The sequence below is a fragment of the Nothobranchius furzeri genome, chromosome 17 (genome assembly GCF_043380555.1).
Source record: "Nothobranchius furzeri strain GRZ-AD chromosome 17, NfurGRZ-RIMD1, whole genome shotgun sequence".
NCBI classification, from domain to species: domain Eukaryota; kingdom Metazoa; phylum Chordata; class Actinopteri; order Cyprinodontiformes; family Nothobranchiidae; genus Nothobranchius; species Nothobranchius furzeri.
In genome coordinates this window covers 21,659,341-21,675,604 of record NC_091757.1, presented here as the reverse complement: position 1 = coordinate 21,675,604, position 16,264 = coordinate 21,659,341, and the positions used below count along the sequence as shown (strand labels likewise).

At 44.4% G+C, this 16,264-nt stretch overlaps 1 protein-coding gene across 3 annotated transcripts in view; it reads right to left on the bottom strand.

Annotated features, from left to right (window-relative positions):
* Nucleotides 1-218: 218 nt before the first annotated feature.
* Nucleotides 219-16,264, bottom strand: part of dhfr (dihydrofolate reductase) — a 33,472-nt gene continuing 17,426 nt past the window's right edge. For all 3 annotated transcript variants that reach the window (XM_070546302.1, XM_070546303.1, XM_070546301.1), the window contains exons 6-10: nt 4,867-7,440; nt 2,662-2,794; nt 2,524-2,598; nt 2,382-2,449; nt 219-2,269 (exon numbers count right to left, since the gene is read on the bottom strand). In XM_070546302.1, the coding sequence (XP_070402403.1) occupies nt 7,359-7,440 (82 nt within the window). In that variant the 3' untranslated portion in view covers nt 219-2,269; nt 2,382-2,449; nt 2,524-2,598; nt 2,662-2,794; nt 4,867-7,358. The remainder of the gene's footprint in view (nt 2,270-2,381; nt 2,450-2,523; nt 2,599-2,661; nt 2,795-4,866; nt 7,441-16,264) is intronic.

Genomic DNA, 16,264 nt, shown 5'->3' with positions numbered 1-16,264 from the left:
CAGACTGAAATTCCTCAAACAGAGCATTAGTGTTTAAATGCTCACATACTTGGATGGCCACTATTTTCTCCAGGACTTTGGATAAAAATGGAAGGTTAGATATTGGTCTATAATTCATTGGGTCATCTGGATCCACAGAAGGCTTCTTAAAGAGCGGGTCAAGTGTGCCTCGGAGTCCTTCTCCACCCAAGTATCAGTTTTAAAAAATGCAACATAAATCCAATCCAATCCAATCCAATTTTTATTTATAAAGCGCATTCACAAGGCATTACAACCAAACAAGGCGCTATACACTAAAAATGTTAGTTAATTAAACCGGCGTTATACAAACATGTCGAACACAGATAAAAGATAAAAAGGAAATACAACAAAATTCCCAAAAATAACAGCTAAAAATCAACAAGACACAGGGTGAATAAAAAATTAGAAAAACATTTAAAAAAAGAACCTCAATAGTACGGAAGTCAATAATTGTGGAGTCCATTTTTAAACAGTGCAGATGTAAGTGAGGTCTATAATTATGTTGTATAAGCTAGGTTGAAGTAGTGAGTTTTCAGGCGTGATTTAAAAATGCTAGCTGTTGGTGCTTGCCTCACTAGCAGTGGTAATGCGTTCCACAGCTTCGGTGCACAGACAGAGAAAGCCCTTTCTCCACGGCTTTTTAAACGTGCATTCGGAACAGCTAGGAGGAGCTTATCTTCAGACCTGAGAGCACGCGGCGGGTTGTAGCAATGGACAAGTTCACACAGATATGGAGGAGCTTGATGGTTCAAGGATTTGTAAGTGAGAAGCATAATTTTGAAGTTTATCCTGAACTGCATGAGCAACCAGTGGAAAGATTTCAGAATTGGAGAAATGTGTTGTCTTCTGTCAGCTCCAGTCAGCAACCTAGCTGCAGAATTCTGGACCTGTTGAAGTCTAGAAAGAGCTGCTTTACTGATACCGCAGGAGTTAGAGTAATCCAGCCTTGAAGTGATAAAAGCGTGGACCACCGATTTCAGAAGACGGACACTCAGGATGTGCTTTAGTTTCGAGATGCGTCTTAGTTGGTAAAAACATGATTTAACTGTGTTATTGACCTGGGCATCCATCTTCAGAGCCTGGTCCATTTTTACTCCAAGGTTGGAGATTACAGAGGATACATTAGGTGAGAGATAGTTGAGGTCAGGTGCATTAGTAGGCGTTGCCTGGAGGACCGAGAGGGCGGAGCCGCGGCAGTGATGAAGACGATGGCTAACTAGACGATGCTAGCTCCCTTCACTCTGAGCAGTTATTAGAAGTGGAGGACATTTCTCCCCCTCCTTACCCAGACACTCGAGAAGAAAGGGACCAAGTCTATTTGGAGGAGACAAGCGGACCTGAGCCTTATTGTTTTGAGCTTGAGTTGCCTGAAACTAGCGGAACCGACCCAACAGAACCACCTCTGAATGGTAAGTAGCCGTTAGCCATAGCATCAGATTAGCTCCACGGCCCTAGAGAGCTAGTATTCAGCATGTTTTAGAGGTTTATCTGCTTCAACACACCTGGTTTTAATCAGCAACAAATAGCTGAGCTGCTTAACAGCTAATCTAACCTGTTAAAGCAGGAAAACCACTGAAACGTGCTGGATAGCAGTTTTACAGGAGCCCTGGGCTGAAGTTAGTCTGCTGCATAGAAAGTTATGAAAATACCCCATGAGAAAATTATTCTGTAATGTGTTCAGCCCACTAAAACGGCCCTGATTTATTTATTTACTGATAACAGCTGCTCTCTTGGTTCTAGGTCCTCTGGTGTCTGCAGCTGGTCTCTGGTGTCGTCAGGATCAGGAGCTTCCAGAAGAATGTGCCTTTCAATGACTCTTTCCCCCTTATTTGTTATATTAATTAAATAAATCTCAATTTATATATTTCCTGTTTTTGTTCATGTCCATAAATACTTAAACATGCTTGAAATTAAAACGAGCTTTTAACAGTGAGGTGCTAGTTTAATTCATCACAATAGAGCTAGTTAAACATGCGGCAATGTGATAATTCAATTAATGTAATTTATAAATATCCATTAAAATATCAAAACTGGAATCTAAATGAGATATTTGGCAGCACAAAAAACTTGTCAAACACAATATTTATTATAATAATTGTAGGCAGACAGGAGACAGAGCTGATGGAGGTTCTCAGTCATCGAAGGAAGGCTGAAGGCTTTCCAGGAGCAGGAGATGTGGTGTTGTCTCTTCTCTCTCTATTCTGCCAGATGAGCTGATAGGTTACAGGTGTGTGAGGACATCCTCATGCTGTCACAACCAGATGACAGGAGTTATCAGGTGATCAGCCAGGCTAATGATGAGATGCAGAAAGAAAACAAATGCAGGACAGTGTACAGTAATAATATGTGGTGTTGCTCACCTTATGTGCTCTTAGAGTATTAATGTGTGCCTGCCTCATGGTGTAGAGTCCATATTTTGCTGAGTGTCCTGCAATAATGCAGGTTATTAGTTAATTTACTTTTGATAGCAAAAACAAAATATTTAATGTAGAAGTTATTTACCAGGTGAATCAGCTCACACGTCACCACCAAGTGTCACAGGGGCAGAATCAGTAGCCTCCTTCATGATTTCATGATCTAATCACATACTTATTTAATTATTAATATCTTAAAAATTCTGAAATGTTTTAATTTTCTTACCTTCAGTTCACTGAGCTTGCACTGTCACTGAGGTGGAAGCTGGAATCAACAGCAGACACCTCACATCTTGGTCTTTTCAGGGGTGTGGACGCTGCTCTGGGACTTTCTGGAAGATGAATTTCCGTCATGGTCCCTGTCACAAGACACACTGCGGCTGTGATCTCTATTCTGGCTGACTATGTAAAAAACAAAGTAGCAGCACATAGAGGTGGGAAAAATTATCGATTCTAAGATGCATCGCGATTCAGCCCTGCACGGTTCCGCATCGATGCAGCAACGTGACATAATGAGATTCTCTCCCTATGTCTATGTCGGGGGTCGGCAACAGCGGCTCTGGAGCCGCATGCGGCTCTTCCATCCATCTGATGCGGCTCTCTGTGCTTGTAAAATAATGAATGGTTATTTAAATAAAATGCTTTATATTTTACTGCATTAATTTTACATCTGTATGCCAATTCTAAATGTAAAGATTGTCTGCGTAAACCTGAACAGGCCCAACCCGGTCTACTGTGAGACCGGGTTGACGCGTCACGCTTGTGCGTAATCATAAAGGCGCATTCTGAGCTGACGAGGATGTGAGATTCTGGGATTCTCCTCAGACGGCTCCTGGATGTGTCGCCACATTGGAGACAGGAACAAGCGCTATTCAGCCAAAGTTTCATAATCAGGGAACATTTTCTAAGTGACAAGTCTCGCTTCAGTCGGAGGAATCTTCCTGCATGCGCTTTGGTTCTGCGACATGCTCCAAGCCCCTCTCCACAACTTCAGCTCGCTGTGCGCCGCACGTACGCGCTGACAGCGAGCTGCGCTGAGCTCAGTGTCAAGCTCAGATGGGAATCATTTCTTAAGTGATTTAGCTACATCTGCGCAAAACGAATAAAGTGTCAGTTCGTCTGCATGCGTCGGGGTAGTTCTTTCTATTCTTTCTCCGTCAAAATAAACGGTTAAATACGGGAACTATCCGGTCAACACAACACAAGCCCTGCTTTTAACTGTTCTATTTTCTTGTGAAAATTGTTGCAAAGAGATAAAATTTAACTTGATTAACACCAGAGCCAGGCGCACTGCGCCGTTATCTCCGTCGCTGTAAATGAGGGAAAAACAAAATGATCGGATCCTTTTCTGACCTTCCCCACCTACAAAGTTTAATTACAACAATCAAACGTGACAGAGCCTGGATTTGTATTCTGAACAGTCTAAACATGTTTTAAAAAGAAACGTATGACAAAAGTGGCACCTGCTCAGTAAAACCACCAACAGGGTGAAAAATATCTAAATATTTTCGGCAGAGACGGGCTACAAATTCTGGATCCACTTTATATAAATCATTTTATTGATTATCGTCTTATGAAAGATAACTTTGACGTACATGAGCGACCGGTACTGGCTGCTGTCACCTGTTGTGAGCCAACACATTAGCGCTCTGCTGTCTGAGGGTAGGCCCCGCCCACAACGCCGCGGCTGCTGCGGTGTTTTCTTTACTGTGGGAAACGGGTAATAATGGCTCTTTGATGGGAACAGGTTGCCGACTCCTGGTCTATGTCTATGCAGGACAATAAAGTTTTGAGGTTTTACGACTACTTCTGGGGGCAGAGTTGCAATGACATGCGCACTGCGTTGCCCTAGCGCCAATTTAAAACAGAAAAGGCGGACAGGGATACAGGGCCAACATTACCAGTAATCAAAGATGTACCCGTTACATTTAAATCGGATGTCTGGGCTAATTTCGGTTTTGGGATCCTGGATGTGAAAGAATCACTTAACACAGTATTTGTTTACTATTTTTAAGTTCAGTAATATTCAGTCTTAAAGCTGCTCTACTGAAAACATTATTTCTTATATTATTTAAGTAATTATAGGCAGCACACTTTAAACATTATTGCTCACTATAGTGAATAGATGAATGTTCTGTTTTTCAGGGATTTCTAAATCAAAAATAAATTGAAAACTATTCTACTGCTTTTATTAAGTAATGAAAATTTTTGTGTGAAGAATCGTGATGCATTTCAGACTCAAATCGAATCGTTAGGCAGATAATCGGAATCGGATCGAATCATGAGGCAGGTAGAGATGCACACCACTAGCAGCACATTTATAGATGTTTAAAACAGCATAAAATCACATGTAACAATAATCTGTAAAACAAATTAAAATTAGAAGGTAATAATAAAATGTTTACATAGAAGATTATTAAAAATAATTCACCTTTGCTACGGGTAAGGCTTCATGTCAGCCTGGACAAGTGCATTCTTACAGATTACTAAATCAGTCTGACAGCCAGTGTCTTGGGTAGATTTAGCCTGAAAAAAGAAATAGAAGCACATTGTTGTTGGAGTTTATAAAGTCAGATAATATACAAAAGAAACTGTCCTATAAAGGCGCTTTATAACATTCCTAGTGTGTGATCGTTGTTATAACGTAAAAGTCAGTCACATATGATGTGGAGAGCCTGAAATGCGACCTCCTGAACAGAATACCTCACAGAACTGGGTCGCAAGCTGGATTTCACGCTGTAATGCTGTCTGTCAACTAGTGCTGCGTCAGTTAGAGCCACTGTCACAGAATTACCGACTGACTAGCTAAAGGAAGTGAACCACGTCTCTCAGACTTTGCATTTAGGTAGGGAATTGTCTTTAGAAGATGTTAAAACGTTAATTTAGCGTACTCACCTCAGACTGGAGCCCGCCGTGGTGGGGGAGCAGAGTCGGTGGGCTGCATCTAAATCGTGGAAGAGCCACGGTGGGCACAGCCTCCCTCTTCAAACGGAGGCGTGCAGAATCGTGGGTAAAATGCTGGTTGCAAACTACAGCACCAGGCGGGAGCTGATTGTTTTCCAGACACCGATTGCGCGCAACCACTGGCGCCTAATTTCTAAGTCCAGCGGAAAGGAGTGCAACCCCACAGAGCCACCGCAACCACACTACACTACACCTTCTCACCATACTAACACGATATGGAGCACTAAACCCGAACTACTTTCCTAATTACACTAACAGCCAAACACTAACTAAACTACAATATCCAACAGCCAAACTAACACTACATAAGTATTTATAACACTAAAAGCTATGCTAAAGCCTAGGATATGCTAATGCTATATGCTAATGCTGAACTACGGCTAACCTCCTACGCTCGCTTGCAAATCCAACTCCCATCTCGCCACAAGGCGTGGCCGAGACGCTCGTTGCTTTTATAACTTTGACACAGAGCTGCTACGTAGTACTCTACTGGTTTACGTAGTAACTTACTCTTTAGCCATTGGCTAAAATTTATTCTAAATGAGTCAAATTCTATGTTTTATGCTGAAGGTGGCGCAATACTGTGGTATTTAGGCAGAATATTTAATTTTTAAAGAAAATGCACCAAAATGCTAAAATAATGAATACACACATTTAAAACACAGACACTCATTTATACAGTTCATCAGCAAAAAAATAGTTAATTTAGACGTTACTTGCTTTTTAAGTGAAGGTTTGATTACAGCAACCTTAAAATCCTGTGGTACATATCCATTTACTAAGGATTGATTGATTATCTAGAATGGGGGCAGTAACCAAAGGAAATGCTTCTTTAAATAATTTGGTTGGGATTGGATCCAAAATGCAAGTTGAAGGTTTAGATGAAGCTAATATTTTTGATAAATCTGAAAGCTCAACTGGACCAAAACGGTTCAAGCACAGATGAGGTTCTACAGTCACCTCTGATGCTGCCTCACTTACTGAGGAACAAGAAATCGCATTAGGGAGGATGCTTAAGATTTTGTTTCTAATAGAATTAATTTTACTTGTAAAAATCCCATGAAGTCATTGCTGCTGAGGGCTAAGGGAATAGATGGCTCAGAGCTATGATTCTGTGTAAGTTTTGCAACTGCACTGAAAATAAATGTAGGATTATGCTTATTCTCCTCAATTAATGCTGAAAAATAAGCAATTCTAGTTTGTCGAAGCTTATTTTTATAAAGCACAAGACTATTTTTCCAGGATAGGTAGGCCTCCTCATGGTGCGTAGAGCGCCATGTTCTCTCCAATTTCCTAGAGTTTTGTTTTAAGGCTTGTAAATGAGAATTAAACCAGGGAGCCAACTTCCTGTCCCTAATTACCTTCTTTTTTAAAGGGGCAACATCATCTAATGCAACACGTAAAGAGGACGTAACATGATGAACTAAGACATCAATTTGTGAGGGGCTAGAACTGAAAATATTGCCCTCTGCTACATGCCTCTGAGATGCTGAGGACAGTAAAGATGGAACAGTTGATTTAAAAGATGCAACTGCGTTGTCAGATAGAGACCGACTATAGTGAAATTTACTTTCATGTCTCGAGAACCATTACCGGTTCAGTTTGACCCTTTCTGCTGGGGTGCTAATGAGCAGGCTCCCCCGCCCAACGCTGAGCACAGCAACCCACCACCCCAGACCCCAACCGGACGGCCGGATCTCCCTCCTAGCTTCCAGCCCCAGGGAGCCAACTGACAACAGAGGTGTGCTATGACCCCTAGTCTCCCTCCGCCTGCTTCAATATGGTGTTGGTGAGTGTTGATGAGGTGTATTCCATGGCTGTGGTGAGCGGGCAGTGCGGGCATCGTCTGGCCTATGCCAGCTGATGCCACCACACCACCCCACTTGCTGTTTATGCTTTGCACTCATGAAAAGCGCTTCATAAATAAAGTTTGATTTGATTTGATTGAGTCATTTATTATCACTGTTCAATGCTTTCATACACTTCAAATCTGTACTGGATCCCATTCTCCTCCTGAAGCTCTGGCGGGACTCCTGGAAACCTGCAAAAGGAAGGATGAATCAGCATAATAAAAAAATGAATAATGTATCATATTTGCCGCACATATTAAGTGAAATAACCTTTTCTAAGTATCTGAGAGACGTCTGAAGACTCATTGGTAACACCTCTTAAATGTTCTTAAATCTGGTTGGTCCAAAACTTAAGAACCAACAAACCGTTAAGAGGAAACACTTCCTATATTCAACGGGTTCTGCAAAAGCTTCCAGCTCACGCTAAATTACCATCCTTTGGGAAATCAAACCAGATTTTTCTGTGGAATAATTTTAGTGGCATAAGAACCATCTTTTTTTAATGAATCAACAATTTACTATTTGTTTAATCTGCAAAACAACTCATCAGACGTGAAACGCTCCGCCTGCAGACCCAGGAGGTAGAGCTGTGGCGACGCATCGATGACGTTGACGGCTCGATTCTAAAAATTCGTCGACCTCAGATCCGGTAGTCGACGCACCGCGCCCACCTGTTGCATACCCAGGAGTTTGTAAATATAGGAGGAATCTGCCTGTTTTTCCTCTAGTTCGCCCTCTTCTCCGCCTTCACTAACATCTCCACCAAATACCGAAGACCTGGAACAACGTCCGTCCGCTACTAGATTCCTTTCCTGTTTTGCCCGCCTTCGTCTCCCGGCAACGGACAACAACTTCCGGGGTCAGATGCGCTGCTCCGTCTCTATCGCAGATGTAGAAAATCACCAGGAGCGCTTCTCCCTTCATAAAAGAGCGTCTTTCAGACATGAGGAGAGCTGTTTTGGTGGTAGCAGTCTCTCCTCCGTGCTGGTCTGTTTGCTGCTGGGTGTTTTTGGTTTATTTAAACTTGGTAACTTGAACTTAACGTTGGTAAAGCTACTGTTAGCATTTTCGCTAACAGCTTCTTGCATTTGGATAAGCTGTTATGTTTTGGTTTAGAGTTCATCTTTTCTGTGGTGTAGATCTCCCTTTTGTTACATTTAGAGTGTTGTGGGTTTTCGGTTTAGTTTAAAATATCACCTTGAGTTTGGTTTAACCGCCCAGTTTAGAGTTTGGACCTTTGGAGATCCTTATTTTGGTCCAGAACCCAGTAATCTTTCCCCACTGGGACATCCCTACTTATTTGTACTTTTGTTTTAATTCCCCACAGGCAGAATTAGTTTTATTATTCCCAACCTGCGGATGGAAAGATTTATGTTTTTTTTGTAGTTGTAAATAAACCTGATCATCATTTTAACTTTTAAATTCCGTTATTGTCCCTTCCTTTTTGCACACGAGCCAAACTCCCCAGGAAGAGTCATAACACCACTCGCCTCACGCACATAAGTGACCAAAACAAAGCAGCATGGAGACACTCCGTCTCCAACCACCTCTCAGGCAGCAGCACTCCCAAGTTCTACACGTCACCAGAACATAACCAACCGCAACACAATAAAAGCAGTGTTATACAAAATGGAAGGCCTGTAGTGTTTATTCTCTTACAGTAACAATTTATCAATTTTTTTGAGGAATTTATTTGAGATTTTCTGGTTTTTATTAACTGTGCAATAGAAAATAATCGCTAGATTCATCATCTAAATAGTCATTAGAATAGTCGACTATTCGATAAAATAATCGTCAGAATAATCGTTTTAAAAATAATCGCTTACCCCCAGCCCTACCAGGAGGCTATCTCCGACCAGCTGATGCGGATTCAGAGGAATACGACTTGTGACATCCGGAAGTCAAACTACTCACTTGCTGAGAAGACTTACCCCCAAATTCCACTACCTCCGCTCCGCTCCGGTCCGCCCCCGCCCTCCACAGCCGCTCGCTTCCGAACTCAATTTTTACTGGTACCCGCTCTACAACGGCTCCGCTCCGGTGCGGAGACCTGAGGTGGGCAAACAGGCATGCGCGGGATTTTCGAGATCTTGCGATACAGTCCGAGCAATAAACGCGGAAGTTAGATCCAAACACCCGTTGTGTGGGAGAAGCATCGGCATGAACTGTTTAATCTGCGCATCATGTGTGTTGAGAGATCAGCAGTGTTTGGATCAACAAAGTGTGACTACTTTGATAGTGGAAACTGTATTTATGGCTTATTTTTGTGCATTTAAAGTTTAGCCGCCACTGATAGTTGTTAAAAGTTGTTAAACCTGTGCATATGAAACAAAAAACGCCTTTTGTTTATCGATTTATTGTGAAAAACGGAAGTTGTGCCCGCTCCTTTTCCTGTTGGGCGGTTGTGATTTCTGTCCATTTACTGCGGAGGTGCTCCGGCGTCCGGCAAAAATAGGATCGATTCTATTTTTGCCGGACGCCGGAACAGAGGGTGGCGCACGGCGCCGCACTGCCGGAGCACGGCCGCAGTAGTGGAATTGCTCTGATTGACTACAACGGGACCGATTTTGCTCCGGCGTTCGTGTCGGAGCGCAGCGGAGCGGAGGTAGTGGAATTTGGGGGGTGCCAACCGGATCGCCGAGAAGCCTCTGTAGCATATCAAGAGGCCAAATATTTCCTCAACATGACCAGAAGTTAACTTTACTTGCAGGCACAAACTGCGTCACACATCCTGGGTCACATCATATCTGTCTGGTCTCCTGACCAGAAAAGCACTGCTCGACGACCTTGTTACTGAATAAGGGAGCTACAATAAGTCCTTCCCCTAGCCCCCTTATCTTAGCTGGAACCCAAGGCCTAATGCAAAAGAGACGACTTTTACTCTGAATAAAGTTCATCTTCCGTTAATCATAAATTACTTTTTAACTTTATAGGTTGATATAATCAAATGTGTTGAATGAACAACATGTTTAAATCCAACGTGTATGTGTACTAGAGCTGAAACAACTAATTGATTTAATCGATTATAATCGATTATTAAAATAGTTAACAACTTTTTTAGTCATCGATTAGTTGTTTAATAATCACATCTTACCGCATAAAGTCTATTTTTACCACAATCTGACATCGGTTACAATCTGTTAAATTTGCCACCAGTGTGTGGCAGTAATGAGCCACTGATCTACCAGTGGAGCCGTAGAAGAAGAAACGAGCCAATAAGTGCCCTCGGTTTTCATGACGTATCACGTTACTGACGCGCATCTTGCTGTGAGAGATGGCGGAACAAGAAGAAATACGGAAGAAAAATAGAAGCGACAAAACTGAAGAGAAACCCCGGACAAAAACCTCACGAGTATGGGAGCACTTCACTCTAGATGCCATGAAAAGACGGGTGACCTGCAAAATATGCAAAAACCATCTAGCATGGCACGGAAGCACGACGTCCCTAAGTGAACATTTGAGACGAAAACATGTGGGGGCTGATGCAGCAGAGGAAGAGCCAGCCCGGTAAGTAACAGAAAATAAACAAGCTAAATATACTACACGCAGATCAAATTTGGGACTTAGTGTTTTAGCTGAGTTCGTTATAGTGGATGTTAAACATGTTTTTTTGCTGCGTCAGTGTACGGTGTTCTACTTCTGATTGACTAGATGCAATCGTGAATCTCCTCCGTGTTGTGAATCATGCGCTTGCCAAATTTAGCACGTCTGTTTATAAGAATGTTCTCGTTAAGAGAAAAACGGCACAAACCCATAACTATGTTCCTCATTCAAAAAAGGACAACTCCGCGGTGAAAAATATACAGACGAGCTGTGTCCAGGTGAATATAACGCAGCATAGTTGTACGCTTTCAACTTTTAAATACAGGAGAAATTCAGAAAAAGTCATTTTTTTACTATTAAAAGGCTGTTTTACTATATAATGCTGTAAAACGCCTCACAACGCATTTTTATCAAAATAAATGATCACTGTATATTGTTAATTAATTCAAATAATGTAATATTGATTTAGTGTTGTAGTGTGTGTGCTGCTTTATTTTATATGTGTACTTATGTCAGTCTATTTGTATTTCTCATGCAGAAAAAAACAAGCAACAATGGACAACTACATGGGGAACAAGACACTCACCCCCCAGCAATGCATACTGTAGTAGTTGAGGTAGGAAACTACTACATGACGCCTCTAGGGGGAGCCAGTGCTCCATTCTGGCAGCACTGTTTAGCTAGGTCCGGGGCACTTCCTTCATGTGTGTGTAACGTAAGCTGTGGTGCTTCGGTGTGATGGGAATAAACGAGGTTCAACCAAGACCCTACTCTCTGGATGTCATTGTTTCTACTTGAGGATATTACACAATTGGCGACGAGGATAAAGTCTGGTGTGGTTCTCTGCGGCGGGAATAGACGGCCAGTCGGTCCGGAGGACGTGTCGGGAGCGGGACATCTACTCGCCTTTGGACGACACAAAGGGGGGAAATGGCGGCGGTGATTGGGTCGGTGAGTCCGTTTGACGGCGACTTACAGTCATGGGAAGAATATAGCGAAATGCTTGACTTTTTCTTCGAGGCTAATGAGATAACGGATGCTGATAAGAAGAAAGCCGTGTTGCTAAACGGTGTAGGTCCGGCTACCTACAGCTTGTTAAGAAACCTGTTGAGCTCGGAGGCACCGAAAGACAAGACGTATGTACAGTTGACGCAGACACTGCGGTTGCATTTCAGTCCTAAACCAAGTGAGATCGTACAGAGGTTTAAGTTTAATTCACGGGTGTAGCGGCATGAAGAGTCGGTGGCAGATTATGTGGCTGAGTTGAGGAAACTGGCCCAGCACTGTGACTATGGAGCGGCTTTGCCACAAATGCTGAGGGACAGGTTGGTGTGTGGAGTGAATGATGACAGGATGCAGCGCCGGCTATTATCTGAAGTGGACCTGACGTTTGACAAAGCTCTTACGTTGTGCCAGGCCATGGAGTCTGCCTCTAAGGATGTTCGGGACTTGCAGGAGATGTTGGGGGACGAGGTGACTCCAGCTTCTCGTGTGTCAAGGAGTCAGGGGACAGTCCACAAGATTTCAATGGACAAGGCTCAGCTGAAAAGTCCGAGCTGTTGTCGTTGCAACGGACGACACTTGGCCACTGAGTGCAGGTTTGCAGCTGAACGATGTCACGGTTGTGGCAAGAGGGGTCACATTAGAAGAGCCTGCAGGTCCAAGTGGGGTCCGCAGGGGGAACAAAAAAAGGGGCCCCTGAGCAAAAAGGAGGGACGGAGAGACCCAAATAGGGGCAGTCAGACACATTTGTTGAGAACGGAGGGGGGGGGGGAGTGACTCTGAAGAATCTGATGGCATTAATACCATTTACAATGTGTCGGGTGGCCTACCAAAGGTCGCTCCCATCACTCGCATGGTCAACATAAATGGCTTGGCCGTACTGTTTGAGATAGACACAGGATGTGGGGTGACCATTTTGAGCAAACAACAATATTCTCTGCTTTGTAACAAAACTGCCAAATCGGGTCTAAGCCCATGCTCACTAATCTTGAAAACGTATACAGGGGAAAAGCTGGGAGTCCTGGGAATGGCGCAAGTAGAGGCAGAGGACCGAAATGCTCTTAAAACACTACCTGTGGTTGTAGTGGATGGGGCTGGACCAAACCTGCTGGGGCGCAGCTGGTTGCAGGAGCTGTCGATGGCAGAGCAGCTGGTAAACAACGTAGGGCTGGCGCCCACAGAAAAACTGGAGTGTGTGCTAAAGAAACACTCAGGGGTTTTTAAAGAAGGCTTGGGAACTCTGAAGGGCATGCAAGCCCAGATTTATATGGACAGTGAGGCTCGACCACGCTTTTATAAGCCAAGGCCAGTACCCTATGCAGTAAAACCATTGTTGGAGAAAGAAATACAACGGCTAGAGGAGGAGAAGATCATTGAGCCTGTGCAGTTTGCCGAATGGGCTGCCCCTATTGTCCCCGTCCGGAAACCAGATGGATCCATTAGAATTTGTGGGGATTACAAACTCACAATAAACCAGGCTTCCAAGTTGGAACAATATCCTATTCCAAGGGTGGAGGATCTTTTTGCACAGTTATCAGGGGGACAGTACTTTACAAAACTGGACATGAGTCGTGCCTACCAACAGACTGTGTTGGACGAGGGGTCCAGGAAATATGTCACCATTAACACACACAAGGGCCTTTACACATACACCAGGCTGCCGTTTGGGGTGGCCTCCAGTCCTGCCATCTTCCAGCGAACGATGGAGAGCATATTAGGAGGAATTCCGAATGTCACAGTGTATCTGGATGACATACTCATCTCAGGGCCAAGTGAACAAGAACATTTAAAAAACCTTGACGAGGTCCTCCTAAGGTTGGGAAATAGTGGGTTAAGATTAAAAAGAAGCAAGTGTGAGTTCATGGCCAGGGAAGTGGTGTTCTTGGGGCACAGAATAAATGCGGCAGGATTACATCCTCTGAGAGAAAAGGTGGAGGCCATCGCAAAAGCTCCAGCACCACAAAATATCACGGAGTTAAAGGCGTACTTGGGACTCTTAAATTATTACCACAGGTTCCTTCCAAACCTATCCATGCTGCTAGCTCCTCTTCACCTACTGCTGAGGAAGGAGGTGAAATGGTCATGGGGCCCAAAACAACAGAAAGCCTTTGAAGAGTCCAAGTCTCTGTTGCAATCTTGCAAGGTATTGGTACACTATGATGCAGGAAAACCCCTCCTCCTAGCATGTGACGCATCACCTTATGGAGTGGGGGCAGTGCTCTCACCAGTTGGCCGATGGCTCGGAAAGACCCATAGGATTTGTGTCTCGAACGCTCAATGCGGCGGAAAAAAATTATTCACAGTTAGATAAGGAGGGGTTGGCGGTACTGTTTGGGGTGAAAAAGTTCCACAAGTACTTGTATTGGAAACGTTTCACCATTACAACAGACCACAAGCCGTTAATTTCACTTTTCAGCGAGCTCAGGGCTGTACCACAGTTGGCGTCACCTCGCATCCAGAGATGGGCAGTCACGCTTGGGGCATACGATTACACCGTTGTGTATAAGGAAGGGAAGAATCATACCAATGCAGACGCCCTGAGCAGGTTGCCGTTGACTGAAATGAGCGAGGGGGCTGACGCAGGCTCAGAGGAGGGGGAAAGAGTCCTGCTGTTTGAGGACAGTGACACATCCCTGGTGACTGCACAGCAGGTGAAACTTTGGACAGACAAAGACCCTGTGCTGGCTCGGGTGCGAGAGTACATATTAAGAGGGTGGCCTCGAAAGGTAGAGGACGCGGCATTTTTACCTTACGTCAGGCATCAGGAGGAGCTCAGCACACAGGAAGGCTGCATATTGTGGGGAGGGCGTGTGGTTATTCCTCCACAAGGTCGAGCACGTCTGCTGAAACAGCTTCATCGCGCCCATCCAGGAATGACCAGGATGAAAGGGTTGGCATGCAGCTACATGTGGTGGCCAAACTTGGATGAAGAGGTGGAGTTGATGGTGAAGGGGTGTGCCGTGTGTCAGGAAAACCGAAATAATCCCGCGGTGGCACCTTTACACCCCTGGGAGGTGCCTGAAAACCCCTGGAGGAGGGTCCACGTGGATTATGCTGGGCCATTCATGGGCAAAAGGTTCTTAATTGTGGTGGATGCGTATTCGAAGTGGATTGAAGCTCACGCGGTAAACAGGTCTACATCAGCTGCGACCATTGAATGCCTCAGACAGAGTTTTAGTCACCATGGCATCCCTGAAATAATCGTGTCCGACAATGGCCGCTGTTTTACCAGTGAGGAGTTCCAGGAATTCACACAAAAAAATGGGATTCGCCACATCACCACAGCCCCATACCATGCTTCTTCGAATGGATTGGCAGAGCGCGCCGTTCAGACTTTTAAGTCATTGATGAAAAAAAGCACAGAGGGGTCAGTGGAGACTAAAATGGCCCGAGCTCTGTTTTGTTATCGCATTACTCCTCAGTCAACAACAGGCAAGTCACCAGCTGAACTTCTATGCGGAAGGAAACTAAGATCAACTTTGGATCTCATACACCCCGATTTCAAAGGCAGACTGATTGGTGAACAAGGGAAGCAAAAGTATTATCATGACATGCATGCCAGGGACAGGATGCTGGATGAAGGAGATTTGGTCTACACTCGGAACTTTGGTTCGGGTCCACGCTGGGTTCCGGGAGCTGTTGCTGCGATGACGGGTCCTGTCTCATGCAAAGTCACACTAGGAAATGGGAATGGGGTGAGAAGACATATCGATCAGGTGCGTCACAGGTCGCCCCTATCGGAAATAACAGAACATGTTCCGGTGTCGTCTCCTGTCCTGAATGACAACAGCACAGCCGCAACGGAATCAACCGGCCAAGTGGACTCGGACGATCTATTGACAACAGCATCGTGGCCGGAGAGGGTAGAGGAGGTGCCGGCAGGGGGACAACCGGAAGTGAGGAGATCGCAGAGAAGCAGGAGGCCTCCTGCGTATTTGAGTGACTATTCTTAGTTAGTGGTGAGCTCCACGGCAAGGGCAAGAATGCGCCCTGGAAGCTCGCCGGGATGAGGTGGTCTACCCGAATTCCCTAGTTAGTTAAGTGGAAGTGTCATGTGAAACTGTTGTTTGTTCTTGCTGCATGTTAAATAAGGTCTACTATATATTAAAAAAATAATAATATTTTTTTTGCTACCCATAATAATACTCGCATGGTTACAGGGTTGTTACGGTTTGTGGTGGTTTTTCGGGGTGTGGGTTTTAGCTTATGGGAAATGGTGTTATTTTTCATCTTTGTTTTTGTCTTGATGGGGGGGGGGGGGGGGGTAGTAGTTGAGGTAGGAAACTACTACATGACGCCTCTAGGGGGAGCCAGTGCTCCATTCTGGCAGCACTGTTTAGCTAGGTCCGGGGCACTTCCTTCATGCGTGTGTAACGTAAGCTGTGGTGCTTCGGTGTGATGGGAATAAACGAGGTTCAACCAAGACCCTACTCTCTGGATGTCATTGTGTCTACTTGAGGATATTACACA